The sequence below is a fragment of the Anthonomus grandis genome, chromosome 7, assembly GCF_022605725.1.
Source record: "Anthonomus grandis grandis chromosome 7, icAntGran1.3, whole genome shotgun sequence".
Taxonomy (NCBI): Eukaryota; Metazoa; Arthropoda; class Insecta; order Coleoptera; family Curculionidae; genus Anthonomus; species Anthonomus grandis.
The window spans coordinates 25,903,444-25,923,345 of record NC_065552.1 but is presented as its reverse complement, the minus strand read 5'-3'; the positions used below and the strand labels follow the sequence as shown (position 1 = coordinate 25,923,345).

At 33.6% G+C, this 19,902-nt stretch overlaps 1 protein-coding gene across 4 annotated transcripts; it reads right to left on the bottom strand.

Moving 5' to 3' along the window:
- Positions 1-3,041: 3,041 nt before the first annotated feature.
- Positions 3,042-19,649, bottom strand: LOC126738618 (alpha-N-acetylglucosaminidase). 4 transcript variants are annotated; one of them, XM_050444041.1, is made up of 17 exons: positions 19,296-19,649; positions 17,304-17,401; positions 17,088-17,248; positions 15,189-15,364; positions 14,915-15,133; positions 14,691-14,852; positions 12,795-12,924; positions 12,594-12,739; positions 12,252-12,336; positions 11,194-11,343; positions 10,778-10,993; positions 10,637-10,723; positions 10,391-10,581; positions 4,937-5,057; positions 4,365-4,458; positions 4,139-4,309; positions 3,042-3,415 (listed from the first exon to the last, which is right to left on the bottom strand). In XM_050444041.1, exons 2-17 carry the CDS (start codon positions 17,371-17,373, stop codon positions 3,198-3,200), a joined length of 2,397 nt encoding a protein of 798 aa, XP_050299998.1. In that variant the 5' UTR covers positions 17,374-17,401; positions 19,296-19,649; the 3' UTR covers positions 3,042-3,197. The 4 variants fall into 4 exon arrangements, with proteins under 4 accessions (XP_050299998.1, XP_050299996.1, XP_050299995.1 ...); XM_050444039.1 differs by lacking the exons at positions 12,252-12,336; positions 19,296-19,649 and adding exons at positions 12,378-12,462; positions 17,492-17,550; XM_050444038.1 differs by lacking the exon at positions 19,296-19,649 and adding an exon at positions 17,492-17,550.
- Positions 19,650-19,902: the final 253 nt, after the last annotated feature.

Genomic DNA, 19,902 nt, shown 5'->3' with positions numbered 1-19,902 from the left:
AACTTCGTTTCGCTTCTTACGACGAATATCAAATTTGACAAATAAAGATATAAACCACCACATATTTATTCTCCAGTTTATTATTATGGCTGTTTATACCCCTTTCAAAAGAGTTAAAATTATTAAATGGTTTTATGGAGGCAATTCAGCAGTACAAAGTAGGAACTTGTTTTCAATTACATTCGAAAATAGATCGATTCTTTATGAAAAAACAATTATTTTAAATGTAGTTTCAAATTTCGAGACATCTTTTTGTCTTTAAGATTGTAATAAATACCACACTAAACTGCAAGAACCTTCTTTTGAAAAGATCCAGGAGCAGGAGTGATTGGAAGAAAAGCTTTGTAGTTCCCTAGAAGGATTTAACAGGATTCAACACGATCAAATAGAATTGTTGTAGATGCACAGGGTATTCCATTAAACTGTTACCAGTGTTTACCAGCCAAAAAACATGGATAAAAATTTATAAAAATTACGAGTATATTACTAAGAGAATATTCGTTCGTTCGAATAACGTCTTACAATCAAAGTTAAACAAAAAAATTAAATTTCTGTTTAACTTAATTTAATTTTTAACTCTCCTTGTTATGTTTCTTGAACTAATATACTATTTCTATCTGTATGAGATTTACTATGATTTACATGATTTTTTATATTTTAATGCTTGTAAATCATTATTTTATTTTAGTTATATACCTTAATCTGGAAAGAATTTCAATATTGTTTTTAGGCTATTTCTGTTTATTTTGTTAATAAATGTTTAAATTAATTTTATTGTAAATTAGTAAAACAAAAATTCTTTATTTTTTAACGAATTCAATGCTTCTGAAACGTAGTGTTATCAAACGTAGGCCAGCTTTTTTTGTGGGCATGAAAAATTAAATTTATATAAATGTCGTCTCCAAAATAGAGACAAGTTCTCAAATAACTCACTCGAGCTCTTCTTGTTCTAATATTAACTCAAGTCACATTCATGATGTTCCGGATGTCAGATCAGATTTATGATAAAAAATGTGAGAACTGCATAATAGCAAATCAAATGTGTGGCAGTTTAAGGGTTAATTATATAATTTCAAAATATTAGATAGCAATATAAGAAAACACACAAGGGATGTTTTATTTTTGATATTTTATTAATAAAATTATTGAACCTGTAAGTTTTGACGATGTAAATTTTACTGGAGACCGATATTTGCAATTCTTTCAAAATAAATTAATTTACACATTTGTACGAAATATATGTATTTGGTTTCAGCAGGATCCATAGAATAGCCAGCAAAATGACCAGATCTTATTCTAATTTCTAATTAGAATAAGATCTGGGTTAGGGTTTATTCTAATTTCTAATTAGAAAAATATACTAAATATTTTGTTCACATTTTTTGAATTAAAAACTAAATTAATCTGTTTACATTTGAGTCCCATCAATATGAGAAACATTTTCCTATATCTATTTACAGAAGCGACAAAAATAACACAAGCATTTTTATCTACAAGATTTTAGAAGAAATAATCGGCCACGGTCATTACGTCAGCGCTAAAAAAGAAAATGAGTCAGAGCAAGAAGAAATAACATTTAAATTTTAAATTTACTCTTGCGTGCCCGCTCGGCTTAGATTGTATTGCGTTATTCGTTATTTAGGAGACGTGAATAAAATTGAAATAGATTAATGTGTTTTTTTTTTGGTTTGAAGGTCTTGTTTTCTTTACAAATCTTTATTAAAGTTGATAATCAATGTACCTTATCAGAACGTATAATATCTGTGATTTTTTTATATAGGGCGTTTTCGAATTTTATATATACGAAAAATCTCAATGATACTAATTTATACAAGAAATAATTGTCCGTGATGTAAAATTTGGGTATTTTAAAATTAAACTTACGTGAGTATTGACAATGCAATTCATTCAGCGAGCTCCACCATGTATACAGCAAGAGATTGAGAGTACCATGAAACAAAAATGTTTACGATTTACTGTACTGACCTATCTAATAAAGATTAAGTTTACTCACCGGGGAACCTCGGTCCCCTTGATTCAGTCATGCCAACAACCATTAATATAGTTACTTTATGTTTGCTTATAATTTACATATATATCTTCTTTCTTCGACGACTAGCTAGTGTCCCCTAAAATAGTTAAGGCTACCCCAGACGCTCCACTGCCGCTAAGCAGTAAGCATCTCAACACTCGGAAACTAAGATAACATATACCGAGATCTTAGAATCCAAATGTGTCAATCGAGAAGACATGTGAGGGCCCTCTATAACTCACAAGACCAACTCGAAGGAACTGCGCGCTCAGAGGGCATCCCTGTCGATTGCTACACAATAGAGTTTTTTAGGTATTGATGAAATATTATATGAGGATTTCCTCCAGGATTTCATATGTAGAAATCCTGGATCATTAAATAACCCCTACTGAATATATAACGAATGATACATCCTCTAGGTGTAGTTTAACAGATATGTGCAGTAACAACTGAATTGGATTTAGAAGCAGTCCCAAATCCCTAATCTGTCTCACATACTTTAGAGGACTACGGTGGACATATTGAATAAAAACGTTTAATCTGGAAAACGCAATAGCTTCATATATACCATCATTTACCCATATGTATGCCACTAGTTTGGACCTAAGTACCAGACATATAACCCTTCTGAATAGTTCACCAGCAATACTTCTACCAATTCTACCAATAAGGTAGAACTCTATTTTTAGCCGAGATTTCATAGTTCATCCTGTCAAATGCTTTGGAGAAGTCGATGTATATGTAACGAACTGGTCCTATGTGAGGTTCAAAATTGCTTAATTCTGTATCAATATCTGGAATTGCAGTGAAAAACTACTTATGTTATGAGAATTAAAGAAGAATGTAATTAGGAGTAACTAATAAATTAGAATTAGGAGGGGGTATGATTAGGACTTCATTAGAATACACAGAAACTTTTTATCATTAAGAAACAAGCTAGATGGAAGCTCCAGAGCTCTGCAGAAAATTGTTCTTAGAAAAGAATCAGAAGAAATTAAAACTCAAAATCTACAGTATAGTACAAAAATGAATTTTTATTGGTTACATATTTTGTCTATAAAGACATTATCAGACCAGGAAACTCATCTTGCTATAACAAAAATAAAACTATATTTCATTTGGAAAAGATTTTCATTTCACAATATAAATCATTTCATAATTTTTACTACGAATAAAAATATTTTCTCAATTTATCAATATTTCTAATTCTTGATAACTGCCTGCGCATCTTGAGCATCTCTTCATCTGTATATTCATTGAACTTTTCACTTTGTTTATAAACTCTCCTATTTCTCACAGGTATCACCTTCAATTTTGGAACATATTGAACGTCTGTATACCAGTCCCTGTTTGCAATGGCCTGAGCTATAGAGATCGTATCACCTGAAAATCGCAGAAAATACTCTGTATACTCAAATTATTTAAAAAACGCCCTTGTCGCTGAAATAAGCTAAGCAAGCTGGAAAGTCCCCACCCTATAAAGAAGAATTTATTAGGTCAGTGAAAACCGGCGCGCCTGCTTTTCTAGGTAGGTCACATTGCTACACGAAACGGAAAAACTAATTAACCTTTTTTTACGTGATAGCTTTAAAGGTTTTTTTTTATGGATTAGCTAAAAAGTCACATATTTTGTAAACTCACTTCTACATAATATATGAAAGAATAATTTTGTTTTTGATACTTGTTCTTACAAGAATAAGGAAAATTCTTTACGAGTAGAGGGGCTTGTTGCCTTAGGAGAGAGGTACTGCCAGTGTAAAATTTTGAATCCACAGCTAATAATTACGCTGTAATTCTTTTTTTTTACAATTCATGTTTATTTAAATAGTTTATATTTTTGACTTCAGGTAACTTAATTTATGCTCTAAAGAGTGTTTGTTAGATGGTGCCGAGGTCTAAAACTTAAAACGACATTATCGGTTTTCAGATGCAGTAACCTTAATACATCTTTTGTAGCATAGTCTTTAGATAGCGCCACAGATATTTATTCCAGCGATCAAAGTGAAAATTGTTTTTTTCGCGCTCGTATTTCGTCAAAGTATATCATACACAATTACTCTAAATCATAATTATTTAAACATATTAGTTGCTTTTATTTATTCTTACCTTCCGGTTCTATGGTGTAGTTTTTCCTAGAAAACACAAATGGTTCCTCATAAAGAACGAATATTAAATTTTTTTCCAGAGTTTCGTCAAATTCCACTTTATAAACCAGACTCAAATTCATGGCAAAAATAAACTCATCCCACCGTGGATACAAGAAATCTTTTACCATACCTAAAAAAATAATTACTCAATGAACCACAATTTGTCCTAAAGAAAATGTACTTACCAGACCATTGTTTTATGGCATAATTTATTATTTCTCCATACGGTCCCCATAAAGTAATTTGGTTCCTTGCATCGTATTCAAAGAGTTTTTCCTCCTAAGCATAATAAATTAATACGTAATATACATAAATTAAAATAAAAATAAATTAAATAAAAAAAACATAAATTACTGTAATCCAGATGCGAAAATTTCCATTCGTTATATATCTCGATTCTCCGTCGCGTCTATAATACAATTAGGTACCAGAGCATCCCATATTATAGCACGCGATTTATTATTTATAAGAATTGTCATTATTCAGTCTACGAGCAAGGGCTTGTTTCGATTTATTCGTATACAATTTTATATTTTATTACTTACTTTGTTTTGTATTTTCTAATGAATTACATTTCACATAAGTCACACATAGACCGGTCTTATTAAATTTAAATAAAAAAGATACTCAACGTTCATGCGGTTTGTCTGCACAATACCCAGGAGTCACAAAAATTGCTTTGCGTTTTAGCCGAACTTTCACATCTGGCTTTTTTGAGTAATTTGTGATAAAACTAAGTAAAAGACTTAGAACTTACGCTGCTGCCATTAGCACATTTTTTGGCTGCGTCCAACCACCTACCCAATAGAAAGTCCTCGTTTGTGGCTAGAATAGATTCGAGATCCAAGAAGATACCTCTGAAGATCGTTGCCACTTTTCTAAAACCAAGCATTAGATAAAGTTTAGGAAAAGTTTTTGAAAATTGAACAGGAAGTTTACACTGCCTTATCATCAATAAAATCAAATGCCGTTGGTCCGGATGGTCTAAACAGTGAAATGCTAAAATTATGCTGCCCTCGGATTCTAAATATTTTAGTTAATATTTATAACTCGTGTATTCTCGTATCTAAATTTCCAGACTCCTGGAAAATTACTAGGGTTTTTCCGTTGCCAAAAACTAAAACCGAGCCCACAAACCTTTCAAAATTAAGACCCATATCCATTTTATCACCCTGCTCGAAAATATTTGAAAAAATCTTAACCGCTAGAATAATAGAACACCTAAATAAACACAATATCCTTCCCTTGAGACAATCGGGATTTAGAAAAGGTTACAGTTGCTGTACAGCATTGTTGGACGTGGTTGATTCAATAATGTCAAATATAGACTCTGGAAACTCATGTGTTTTGATATTGTTAGACTACACAAGAGCGTTTGATAAGGTAAACCACTAGGTTCTGTTCGCTTTGCTATTGCATATTGGATTTTCACAGAGTGCTGTCGATCTAATTAAAAGCTATTTATCTAATAGGGTTCAATATGTAGAAACTGATAAGGGATGTTCGGACAAAGGGTCGCTTCACTGTGGTGTTCCACAGGGCTCCGGGCTATCCCCGTTACTATTCTGCATATACACCTGTTATCTCACACATGCCCTTGAACACTGTATTGATTATAGTTTTGCTGATGATAAACAATTATTATACTGTGTCACACATAGCACAAACTCAACTTAACATAAATAAAGATTTGAATCAACTAGTTCGAAACTCAGAAAAACACCAGTTAAAATTAAACCCTTTAAAAACTAAAATACTTGCTTTTGGAAAACAAAAAATTGACTTAGAAAACCAACTTAAAATTAATTTAAATAACTCAGAGCTTACCTTTGAAAAAAAATCTACGAATTTGGGGGTAATTTTAGATACAGATTTAAGATTCAGCGAACATGTATCTGCGTGTGTACAGAGGGCGTATGCAAATTTAAAGCTGTTATATCCACATAGGCGTGCACTAAGTCAAAAACTAAAATTAACATTGTCAGATGCTCTTGTGTTAAGCCACTTTAATTATTGTGATGCATTGTATGGTCCATGCCTAACCAAACAGGATAGGGACAGGATACAGCGAGTTCAGAGGTCGTGTTTGCGGTTTGCATTTGGCATAAGGAAGTTTGAGCCAGTAATTCATAAACTCAAAACTTGCAATTGGTTGGATATAGAAAATCGCCGTACATTTCACTCCGCTGTCTTATTCCACAGAATAATATTTAATAAAAGTCCACCATATTTGTACAACAAAATAAAGTTTAGAACAGATGTTCACAACTTAAACCTAAGGTATAGGGGCTTAATATCTCCTCCTTTCCATAAGACTGCCTTGTTTGCAAGATCTTTCTCTTATAATGTTTACCTAATATACAATCATATTCCTCTCGAAATGAAAATACTCACGCCAACAAAATTCAAATATCTATATAAAAATAACTTGCTAACATACCACTAAGTCTTGTTGTTTTTTATTTATCTTTTTTTTTCATACGGTATAGTGTACTTGTGTTTTGGGTAGGTACAAACGTCTACCACAGCATAAAGAAACTAAAGTTTCTTTATGCTGTGCGTCTACTATAAGTATAAGAGCTAGGAACTATTAGAATGTTTTAGGTAAAAACAGTGTTGTAATTTACTTGTGTTGAAATTATAAAACTACATACTACTTATGATTTGCTATTGTGCTAGCATTGAATCTATATATTAATTTAATATTCTTTGTTGTTAGTTACAGTTACAACATTTTCACGGAGTTTATTCAATATCAGTTTTACTGCCTTAAACTCCATTTTGCAGTAATACATTTATCATGTATGAAGAATGTATACCAATAATGCATTGTAAACTTGTACTATTACTGGCAAATAAATTTATTTATTATTATTATTATTATTATTATTAAAATTATTTCTAAAATGTATAACATGACAAGCAAAAGCTTTCGACTGCATTATCTCTAAAAGATATCCTCTTTGATCCATGAGCCCAGCAATCTGCCCAGCGTCGTTTTGCTGAGGGATAGCTTAAAACATCTACTCTTCTCTCCTAGTATATGTAAGGTTCCTGTCTCAGGCTTTGGAAAGTCAAGGTGGTATATATACTAATTTTTCCCAGGCTTTTGACAAGGTTTAGGGCGGGTTTCAGGGTATGGAAGTTGAGATCAAGCTCAGGTAATGTGTATAATGATTTTCCCAGGCTTTTGACTGAGTTAACCACGGGATTTCTTTAGTAGAGTCGACACATCTGACAAACAGACATCTGATTGTTAATTTTAGGAATCTCACAAGATCACATTCACTTTATTTATGATGCGATATCTCCTCAAATGTTGTGTGTATTAGTGTTAAGTTTTACTTAGGTACTGGTTGTGGAAGTATTCGTTCAAAAAAAAGAAACCTCTATCATATTCCACTACAAATTGAATAAACTTGAAAATCCTGAAAGAGTCACCTGGGCTTATTTTACTTCCTTAAAGAACAATAAGAGATCTTGAGTTTTTTTTATATATCTTAAAAGTGTGATATCACAGATATAACTAGCTAACGCAAATAGCTCTTGTTGCGTTAGCTTGTTATATCTGTGGTGATATCAACAATCCTGAGTTGGCTATTGGATCATAAGTGTAGTTTTTTCGACTTTTTTAATTTTTAATTTGCGATCCTTCAATAGAAAAACTTCATTAACGCAGTTAAGCTACTTTTTCTTTATAAATGAACATATTTGTTTTAAAGGGAAAAATTAACTTTTTATTTCGTATCATATTATCTCTTTCCATCTCGTCCCGTCTTATCTAATCTTCTCCCATCTGTAGTTAGGCTAACTGTAAGTATTGCCCAGATATTTAAACCAGCCGTATGTACTCCCCAATGGCATGGTCTACAATTTCTTTCTCCTCTCAATACAACTAGCAGAGTCCTCTCGTCTCTAGACGCAGTCACTGTCTGCTGAGAAAAGTAGCATGGATGCTTTAGCCTGTCTCATGCCAAGTTCTTCTGCTCATTTTTGGAATGTCTTGCGGTTGACTGACCCTTGCTTTGTACCAGATGATCTTTCTGTTTGAAAATGCAGCCCATATAGGTCACGAAGCCCTTATAGTAAATTGCCATATATCTCACATACTCACAATCAGAAGAAGAGGACATTTCTGTACGGCCTGTCAACAGATTTTAGCATGGGCAGTCTCATCAGCATATAGTCCATTAAGGACAGGACATGTAAAGATTGTACACAGTTGGTGTCAGGTATAAAACCAGAGTATATTTTGAAATTGCCTATTTATGGCTTGTCAGACATTGACAAAAGACAACTGATATTTAGTGAGTTGTAGGTTGGGTTATTGGTGAATGACTTGCACTTGTGGAGAATTAAATAAGTAATAAAATAATTATAATGTGTTATTATTCTATCTCATTATAAAGTATACCCAATAAAGTGCTCCCAAATTATATAAAGAAAAATAAATATAAATTAACATGGCGCAGTCGGTAGGAAGTCAATATTTGCCCGACATGGGATTCCAAAATAGTTATTTCTGATGCTGGACCTCAGTTCATGTCAGAAATATTCAAAAGATTTACTAAAGAATAGGAATTTACTCATGTTGTTAGTTCTTCAACCTATGCCAAATCAAATGGTATGGCAGAGAGAAATGTCCAAACATCTAAAAATATGTTTAAAAGTCTTAGATGAAAAGAAAGATATCTATTGAAATATGCCAATTTTTGACAATATTTCTCCAGCAAACTTATTAATGTCTAGAAATCTAAGAAATACTATTCCTGTCACTGAGTAAACTTTAAGACCATATGTAATAGATACTAAGATTTATAGTTAGTTTTTGGAAAAAACACAACAGGCACAGTACAATAATTATAATAGGTCAGGAGTTAAAGTGTTACCAGACATTTTGCCTAATACCAAAGTTGTAATTCAGTTAAAGCCGAAAGGTACTTGGGTGCCTGGTAGGGTTGTCCAAAAACTTAGAGACAGGTCATATTAAGTAAAAACTGATTCTGGCTCTACATTTATTAGAAACAGGATTTTTATAAAAGTTGTGCCGTTAGATACTAAGAATATAGGGGTGAAAGATGATGATAAATTGGTTAGGTTCTTCTCAGACAATGAGGGGGATGAAGGTAAAAACAAAAAGTGTTTCGTAGAGTTAAGTGAAAGTGAACTAGAGAATGAAAGTGAAAATGAGTCAGAAGACACTGAGATGTATAGTGCAGAAAGTGAGGACGAAGAAGAACAAAACATAAATCCTGTGTTTACTCGTAGAGGTTGATTAGTTAGAGCACCTACTAGGTTAGATCTATAAGGATATAGTACTGTAAGTTAATCAGGATAAGAATGTTTATTTTTTTAATTTTATAAAAAAGGGAGATGTCAGGTATACAACCAGAGTATACTTTGAAATTGCCTATTTATGGCTTGTCAGACATTGACAAAAGACTTTAGTGAGTTGTAGGTTGGGTTATTGGTGTATGACTTGCACTTATGGAGAATAAAATAAGTAATAAAATAGTTATAATGTGTTATTATTCTATATCATTATAAAGTGAACCCAATCAAGTGCTCCCAAATTATATAAAGAAAAATAAATATAAGTTAACAGTTGGGACCATTTGCATATATCCTCCGAGGGAAGCCAGGCATTGGATTTTGGCTTTGTGCATGCAGGGCAGAAACTTATAAATATACCTGGACTGCCAATTCAATGAAAAGTAAATGACCACTACTAGAAGGCCGCCATTTTGCGTGATTGTGTCCTTTTGATGTTGGTCACTCTGAACATTTTGAGTGTTGCCAACAAAAAATATATTAAATAAAGGTAATAAAGTTGACGACGCTGACGTTTGACGTGTGTGTATAGCGGAATGCCTAGTTTTTGGCGATTTGTAAACGACACTTTGGTATATCGTCTGGAACAGGCGACGTATCTTTCTCCTTATTTAATACGTGAATAATATATCACCAAACATATATCGTGGCCATATGCATTAGCAATCAGGTATATTTATTAAGTTCGTGATGCAGGGCCATTAAACGATATATGAGAAGAGATTTGACGATAGGTGAATAGATCCAGTGAAAGATCTCAGGGAACAGATCCTAGGTGCTACCGAAAGCTCTCCTGAAGGCCCAAATTTTCTTTATCTGACTTTCTTGCATATAGAATTTTTTCGGTCTTTTTTTCTAACAATTTAATAAATTAACTTACTGAAACTCGGTAATATTTTTGTCCTTAAAAGCCGTCACTAATCTATTATAATAAATATCTCCATTATCCTGCAGAACCTGTCTGGTTAAGTCCACCAAATCATGCAAATATCCCGGACTATCTTTTAAATTATTTGCAGCCTTTAAGAATAGTTTCCAGGAGTCGAAAAAATCAGAATATTTATACCAAGACTAAAAAAATCAAATACTTTGATTATTGCACTACAAAATCTTCACTTTGACTAACCCATGTGTAGATATCTAATCCAGGAGTTCTGGTTATCGCAAACTGCCCTCTCATCCTCTCTGTTCCACTAAAATTATACAGTGTAACCTAAAAAATATTAATTTAAATTTACCAATTTAATTTAAGAAGCATCTAACTTACGTAAAATCCCTCCCAAGCTTTCTGAGCATTCTGATCCTCTTTTCCATATCTTCTCCTAGAATAATTTTTGAACCACTCTGATAGATCAATGGATTCATTCCTCCAAGCCTGTTCAGTCATGAGGTCATAAATAACATAGTTCTGATTAATGCCCTCCATGGTCAGTCCTGTGCCTATCATGGTGGAGTTAACCGAGCTACGAGCTTTAAGTACCTCCTAGAAAAGAAATACATTAATTTTTCAAATTCACTGACCCTGATTCATGTTTTGAAGGATAAGTTTTAGATGTCGCAACAGATACTCAAGGGTGATATTGAATATTCTGATTACGAAGTAAGGCTATTCCTTTATTAAAATCTATATCGGAATATACATTGTTCGTAATAGTATAGCATCTTTATCTTTGTTTAACTCACTGTGTTTATAATACCAGCCGAACCGTACATGGCGATTGTACCACCGAAATTATGAAGCATACACCAAATATAGGGTTGCCCAAAGTATTGTTCCAGGCGTGTGAATTGTGGAAACTCTTCGGATTGTAAGTCCAAAACTATCATTTTGCCCTTAAATAAAAAAAAATTATATAGGGTAGTCGTTTCAAAAGTCTCCACCTCGAATATCTCGAAATCAGGGGTTAAACTTTTTAAGCAAGAATTGTTTTCTGGTACCCCTTGTCTTTAAGAGCTATCCCTTTTAAATCTTAAATAAAAAGAGATATAGATTATTAGCTTATGTTGTTTATTATTAGCTAAATAATGGTATCAAATTAATTCAAACTCATCACTTTAAAGATTATAGTGAGGATGATCTCCATCTGAAATAGTGAAAATAGCATTTAACCTCATCAAGTAGACAATTTCCATCTCAATCGAGTTGATTTTAAACATGTAATAGTCTGGATGTTAAAGTGAAGACATTTTCTTTTCAAGATTTAAGAGTTCATTTGTGCAACTCGTGATATTTTTGTAAAGAAACTGGGATTTTTATTTTATTTCTCTTCTGTTTTGTTCCTCGTGATTTGACAAAAATATCATTCTTTTCGCTGATGACATTTCTCATCCCTGCCTATTATCACAGGCTGTCGCTAAATAGATCTAAAACTGTGAACATCAACTTTACAGTAACGAAAAATCAAGCAGACTCGGATCTTCTATGAATTTGAGTAGGTGAGAGTAAGTTAGTTAAAGTTCTATTAGATCCAGGGCTAACATGGAAATCCCATTTAAAATATCTGCAAAAAAGTGTCAAGCTATGTATATTTAATAGGCAATTTACTCGACACTTTCTTAGGTAGAATGCCGGCTAAATACCATGGAACACCGCACAAAGGCGGTGTATTTCAGTGTATAGGGAGTACTTGTTTAAAATATTCAGATTTCAAGATATTCAACGTAGAAAATTCCGAACTAAACATAATTATACTACAACACTGTTACATATAATCCTCCACCCAATTTTAATTTTAAATTACCGTAGGTACGCTTGTCAAAAAACTCTTAGCCCTACTAGAGTTTGTCCAAAACGGGTCGTTGTAGAAGAGCCATCCTTGCAACACCCTGTATTAGAAAAAATTAATTATTAATTTTTATTAACTTACTATTGGTATGGAGGTAAGTAATGCTTTTGCGCGCTGCGGAGTCCAGAAAAAAAATGAGTGGACGAAGAGCCAACCTTGCATTATCCTGCAGCAACCAAGATAATTATTTCAATTTATATTTTTCTAGAATAATTAAAACTAAATTAAATAAAAATTCTATATTATGTCTTCCATTTGGTTGCCCATAAACACTACCAGCAGCTACTTACTACCTACCAAATGGCATCTGGATCAGCAGACGTCATAGCTCCGTAAATACTTTTACCGACATTTGACAGATAGGTCAAATCGCTGCTTCCAGGTTGCATTTCGTTGAAACTGTCACAGTTGTACACGTGATCGGTACCATACTCCGCTATTTGCTGGAAAATTATCCATTACAGTAATAATTTAGATGACTTCGGTTAAAATACATACTTCTTGAATAAATAATTTTCCGACAGTTTGAAACAGGGGCTCGGTTGGATCGATGAACAGCGGGCAACAATATTTGTCCGGAAAGTTGTTCCATTTTGCCATTTTTGTCATGTTGGTATCTGGAAATATCCTTTCAAAAAGAGTTTTGTCATTACATTTTATATCTGAAGGTTTAATAAATAAGTAATATAAAAAATTGTTGTATTTCATGAGATCATCACCCTTTTGCAATCTGTTGAAGACACTATAATTACATCTACCCTTCCGAAGAAAATCAGATTGCAGTCCCACCCCCCTGCTGCATCACCAATGAATAGACTAGTGGATGCGGACAGTCAATACCGGGAAGACGCAGGTCACGTCTTTCTCCGGCGAAACACACTTCTGCCACTCTTCTAAGGTGGAAATCTCTGTCACTTTTGACCGAAACTCTAAAGCCAAACAGAGAAATAAAAAAAATGGTCCTCCATTAGGACGATATCACTCTGTTTAATACCTATGTCCTCCCAATTCTTTCGTAGGCCTCCCACTTAGACATTTACCCAAAGTTCAAAATAGGTTTTTGAGAATCATCGACTATGCCCCATGTTTTGCACAGACACATGCATCCAAAAAGAACCTGAAAGCTTCTTTGCTTGAAGAAATCACTATCCTCCGAATGATAAGCACACCTTGCGACAATTAGCGACTTTATCTCCGCTCCCATACCACTTAAGTACCGCACCTACTTCGACATTTTTCGCCATGGTTAATCTCCCCAGCCACCTTGGATTTGTCTCACTTTGCGAAATGATATATCAGCCTCACTTGAAAAAACATACCTCTTATGCAGTATATGCAATCTTCCAAATGAAAATGCCACTTGGATTTCAAGTCAGATCTTCAGTTTTACACCACCCTTTGAAGAAGCCGAGGAAGCATGATAATTGAGGAAACGTTAGCAACTAAGACCCAACTAGTAAGAATGGTGAGCTGAGAGACAAATTGGTGGTGAAGTCGAAAAAAAAACTTGCAAAGAATGACTGTAAAGTTTAAATTTTCTTCCTCTCACCTGAATTTGACTTCCCTCCCACCTTGGCAATCTACAGAACGACAAGCTGACGTCCCAGATAAGATCCTCTTCACTACCTCTGGCAGAAATATTATAACATCCTCATATAACAACTTCATAAATGGATTAAGCTCTCTAGAATGAAGTTCAGATTCAGCAATTCAGCAATGAAAGACACAAAACAAATTAAGACAAGACAATTTCTGGACAAAATGTGTCTACTCAGGTATCCCTAACAATCTTTGATGAATTTTTTCTTTCAAAAATACACAACAGCTTTCAAAAATACACAAGTTTTTTGCCTCATAGGACACAGTTGGTATTGAGTACATAAGCTCACTGGTGTAATTAGGAATTTGCGTTAAAGATATTATAAAACTTCATTGTTGTATATTTGTAGCTCTTGTAGCATCGTTTTAAGTAGTATATACAATTGTCACGATAATCCACCCATATCCAATTTCCTCTATGCGTTATATAAAAATAACTTTCTTCAAGTAGGTGTTAATTTTAAACTGCTGATCCTTATAACGTAGTTAATACTGTTCTCCAGGGTTAATGCAGAAAAATTAAAAATCATTAATTACAGGTCTGGATAACTCATGTCTTAGGTGCGGAAAGCAACGTATTATCTTGCAGTAACAAAAACTGCAACTTGCAAGTCACAAGTTATAAAAAGAGGCGATAGCACTTCTTCTACTCTCCATCTACTAACTAGAGGTCGATCCAAATTAAACTGATTGAACATCGAGAAGCCAGTGACAAGCGAGGATTCGTGGAAATGTGTCGCCAGCGGTTGGCTTAAGGCTTTGTCTATTTTTTCTAAACTTAATTTCTAAGAGTACCTTTCAAATGCCCTAGGCACATGTCCAGCAAACGCAGGCAAAATAGGAATAATCCCGAACTCTCTCATCCTATCTAGGATCTTGTGCTGAAGGTAAAGAGATCTATCGTGCCATGATTGACTTAAGGGACCTCCCCAACCACGAAGATTACCCATTCTTAACCTATAAAAAATAAAGTTTACATAAAATTACACATTTTAAACAGATTTAAAATTAGTTCATACCAGGACAAGAAAGTTGGTCCAGAAAAATGCTCGTCAATATCGGCATCTGATAAATTCAACTTCTTATACACCCGGTCCCAAATGGCCTCTTGTCCATTAAAAGCCAACACAAAATTAAAAGAGTTTAGGGCCATCCAGTCAATATGCTTCTCCCATTGCGACCAGTCCCACCATACAAAGCTGTAGCTCGTGGTGCAGACATTTTGGTAATAGCGAAATCTGAAAACAGCTGATGGGTTCACATATTTTTTATTTTGACATTTAAAGGAACTACCTGTCATTTAAAATAATAGTTACATCGGCCTTTGGTAGTGATTCCGGTAAATTTAACTGTGAAACTTCCCAAGAAATGTGAGCATTACAATAGTACTTTAAATAGTAATGGAATCCAGTTGAGGCTGCTACGCCGGTGGTGCCCGTTATTTCGATTTTGTCATGTACTTTTGTAATCTACAAAATGGTTTAATCATATATTATGTTCTGAGAAAAACCATATTTTTGTCATTAACCTTTTAAAAGCAAAAATGCAAAAAAGCAAAAATGACTTAATAAAGCAAAATGTTTAAACCGTTCGTTACGATGATCAGGTGGCGAGTATCGTTAATGTACTGCCTCACACACCGTTTAAGCATTATGCTATTGAACTCGGCTCCCAAGCCAATTTAATTAGTCCACATTTTTTCAAATTGTTTGAGAAAAAGCTAAAAGTATGGTTGAGAAAAATTGTAAAAAGTGCTAAAATATAGGCCAGAATGTTACAAGACGAATTATTTGTAAATCTTATAGTTTATGTTTCGTAGGAATGAAGTTTTTCAAAAGTGGGATTAATCAAATTGTCTGGTATTCTGGTATCATGGTTTCCTGGGTATCAAACTCAATGGTTGAATGTAATGACGATAACACAATGGTGAATGTACCAATTTTAATTCCAGGTTACAATTTTAAGTGTCGAAACTAGAAGGGGTACTAAGTGTATCTATAGAGAAATTCTAAAAGGTACTCAACTATAAGCCAGAATGTTACGACACGCATTCCCTGTCAATTTTATAATTTATGTTTTCTATGGATGAAATTTTTCAAAAGTGAGATTAATTAAATTGAATAGTTTCTGGATGTCGATCTTAATGGTTGAATGTGATGACGATAAATCATTGGTCAATGTATGAATTTTAATTCCAAGTCAAAACGTTAAGTGCCGAAATATTGAAAGGTGCTCAAATTCTGGTCAGAATATTACAACAAGCAGTCGTTGGAAACATTGCATAGAATTGATATAGGCAAAAATGGCTTAATAATAAGAGATGAAAGTTTCAATAATGCTAATCAAATTGGCTGAATATTTGCTTAAATTTTGAATTCAAGGGCCAAATGTCATAATGATATTGGCATAGTGAATGCACCACTCTTAATTCCAGGTCCAAACAATAAGGTGCTAAAATGCAGGTCAGGTCATGAAATGACAGGCAATCGTGTTTGCAATAAATTGCAAAAAATATATGTAAGAAAAAATGGGTTATAAGTCAAACGACCTTAAGAGATATATTGGAAGAATATGTATTTATCACTCAGATCTGTATACCAGCACTGTTAGAGTGTCGTGTGTATTTTTGCAATCTTAAATTGAAAAAACATAAATTTGGCTTAAGGAGTTGAGTGGTTAGGGTAGTCGTTAATTAGAGCGGATTTTGTTGCTAATTTTCTTCCATTTGAATGGCGAAGTAAACCTGGCTTACAAATTTAAATTCAGAAACTCTATCAAAAGACCAAGTGGCTCACTGGTTATTAACCCTATTTATAAAACAGACGCGTAAAATAAAGCAATAAAGCAGCAATTTAACAAATTTGATAGTCAGCAATCACAAAGTATGCAATTCAAAAAGAAAAGGGGAAAGGGCATAATCTATGGCTACCTTATCTTAACGTTAAACAATTAAGAGTGCTATAATATGAAACAAGTACCATTTAATGAATGTCCCAATAAAGTATCATTGATGTTGCTCATATTTAAGTTTTACGTGAATAATGAGTGGTGTATATTAAGATCAGAATTAGAATCTCTTCATCAGAAACAGAAGAAAACTAACTAAAACTGAAGCACATCCTTATTTCTTTTATTCCTGATTGGTTTACTCCATAAGTTACCTACTTTTGTACAATTTGTATTCAACTTTACCTTAAAAGCTTCCCTTCCATCTACTGAAAAATTTGATTTGACTACAATAGAAAATTCAGAAGTTCTATTGGGTAAGATGCGTCCAATTAAATTTTCGACGGCCCGTTGTTGAACATTATCTGAAGTTTTTGTTTTTATGTGACCCAAAGTAGTTTGGAAGGCTGAAAATGGTAAAAATATAAGGAAAAACTTATTTTAACATTTATACATACTTACTTTGTATATTATCTGCTTTAACTAGTATAGTAGAACACGCCAACAAAGAAAGAAAACCACTGTATTTCATGTCGTCTCCTATACGAGTCCAATTTAACCTAATAAATGTTGTTGTTGCAAATTCGTTTATTTTTTATTTATTTATACCCACTTAAGTATGTACTTACTGTACGTATCTTACTACTTACGGGGGCAAAAGACTTGAATCGATTATCGATTGTTTTCTTATCATTTGTTTTGTGGTTCTGTTCAAAAAAGCATTTTATCAATGTGCTTTACAGATTTTCATTTCACAGTTTATTTAATTTGATAATTGAACAATCACTGATGTACAACCAGAGGCGTGGAGGTCTTACTTTATTGCTATATATTTATTTATATATAATTTAAATTAAACAATATTATTTACTAAAATTTTGTGTTTTATTTGATGTGTTTACGTGACTTATGCTCATGGATATGCTCTTCTTACGGAGCTATAAGCCGCTAAAGGACGCCTCTGAATATCATATTTTTTTAAAATAACTTTTAAAATATATTTGTATAATTTTATAAGAGTTTAGTGTACTGATCAGTAAAAAACCATCCTTCATATCAACCTATGGTGGGTAGCATTAGTCTCCAAACAAGCACCATGACCATGGATGTTGCAACCAAACTATTTGCTTCTCTTGTAAGAAATAATTTTGAAAGGTATGAATGATTCACTGAAGCTAAAATCCGACAGGCCAAATACAAAGTCGCTTCTCAAAAAAGTTACTAGAAGCACTCGAATTAGGTTTTTTTACGGGTGTGTAACGGCAATGAATTTATCTAGCAAAGGAAAGTTTAAAGTGAAATATTATTCCCGTTAATTGACACCTTAATACCTAACCTAAAAGCAAAATGTGAGTCATATAAAGAGATCTATCAGCAGCTTTGGTTTCTGTCTGAATAACTAAGAATTTAAGGATCATGAGGATACTAATGCAGATGAATTGAAGTCTGAAGACATTTGTTTGAGATAATATTTAAAGAATCTAACACATCAAATCAATAAAAGTCAAGAAATAATTCTTTTAGAATTCGGAGAGATGAAATCACAGATTAATTTCCAAATGTCGAAATATCAGTACGAATTTTTCTATGACTAAAGATAACAAATTGCAGTGGTGAACATTTATTTTCCAAGTTGGCTGGATTTAAAACTGAACTAAGCAGTCTCGTACTTTAATAATGAGCATAGAAAGTGACTTTTTAAAAGATATTGATTTCTTTCGAACATCGTCTGGAGACGGATAAAGGGCCGATGGCTGAAGTATTTCCGCATAGAGACAGACAGGACGAGTTTGCGCATATCACCGTTTACACTTGGGCATTCACGGTGGATCAGTGCCTGCGTGCTCAGACTTTACCTCGAAACAAATTCTTATAATTTTTTTTACACTCCTGTATATAATAATTACGTTTAAATTTGGCATTGGTTTAGGTAATTAAAATGTTTTCGTCTCTGGTAGTTTACGTTTTCTAGACTTTGTGTATTTGCTTGCTTTGAGTGCCAGTGTTCTCTGGAAGTTATTGATCTTCATCGGCAAAAACAATAATTTCTAAGCATGTCCAAATTATTCTACGCAACGCGTTTCATGATTTTTTATTTACTTTTGTTGTTTATCTTCGAAAAAGAAGACGTAAGAAGATTGATGTCTGTTCTTTCCAAATGAGGTGACGCGTATGTAAAACTGAACGAAACTGGGTTCTCAAACTAGCCACCTCGGCTCTGTGGGTCAGAAGGGTACCTCGCTCTTATTGGCTACTCTGTATTTAGCAGTATTCTACCTCTGTAATTGATATTACTGTTTCGCAAGCAATAACACTATTAACTGTTGAAAGGTGAGTCGAGCCAATCATAGTGAAGTACACTTCTGATCAACAGCGTCGATGTGGGTACTTTCTAAAACTAGTTATCGTTGATTTTTGGGTACGCACATCTAGCATACTGACCAGCCTTCTTACCTACAGCTCGTTGCCTTGGAAACAATTAATTGCGAGTCAGATAAAAATTGTTCTTTAATTCATTCCTTTGTGTTCCTCCAGGAAGAGTTCTCTCAGGAGACGGTTGTAAACCAATTTCTGCGTTCTCGTCTCTAAGATATGTATACTGAGCGAGGGATCCTATTTAAATCTGTTAGGCCGATTCTCGACCAATTACTATAAGTATTAATCTATGCTCCCGAATCTGTAGATTCGTTAGGGATTCTCAGTTTTAGGGCTTAGTCTGCTTCTCCCACGATGCCGATGCCGGAGTGAATAGGATAAGCTAACCACCGGCTAAAAAAAAAACAAACAAGGACAAAAAACAACAGTGTTAACTGAGTGAAAGGTGACGCGCAAGTCCAGATGAAAGTTGTAATCTGGCGGTTGTCAATAAAAAGACTATGTTCCTGACATAAAAGTGTATGCCTGTCGTAAGTGTATTCCTAATACCGTTACAATATGTTTTTTAGATTATATGAACATTCCTCTAAAAAAATATATTCTTTGCCAATATCGATTTAATTTTCTAGGTATGTAGAAGAGTCATTTGATTCTCTAATCGCTTAATCAATACATGAAAATGGAT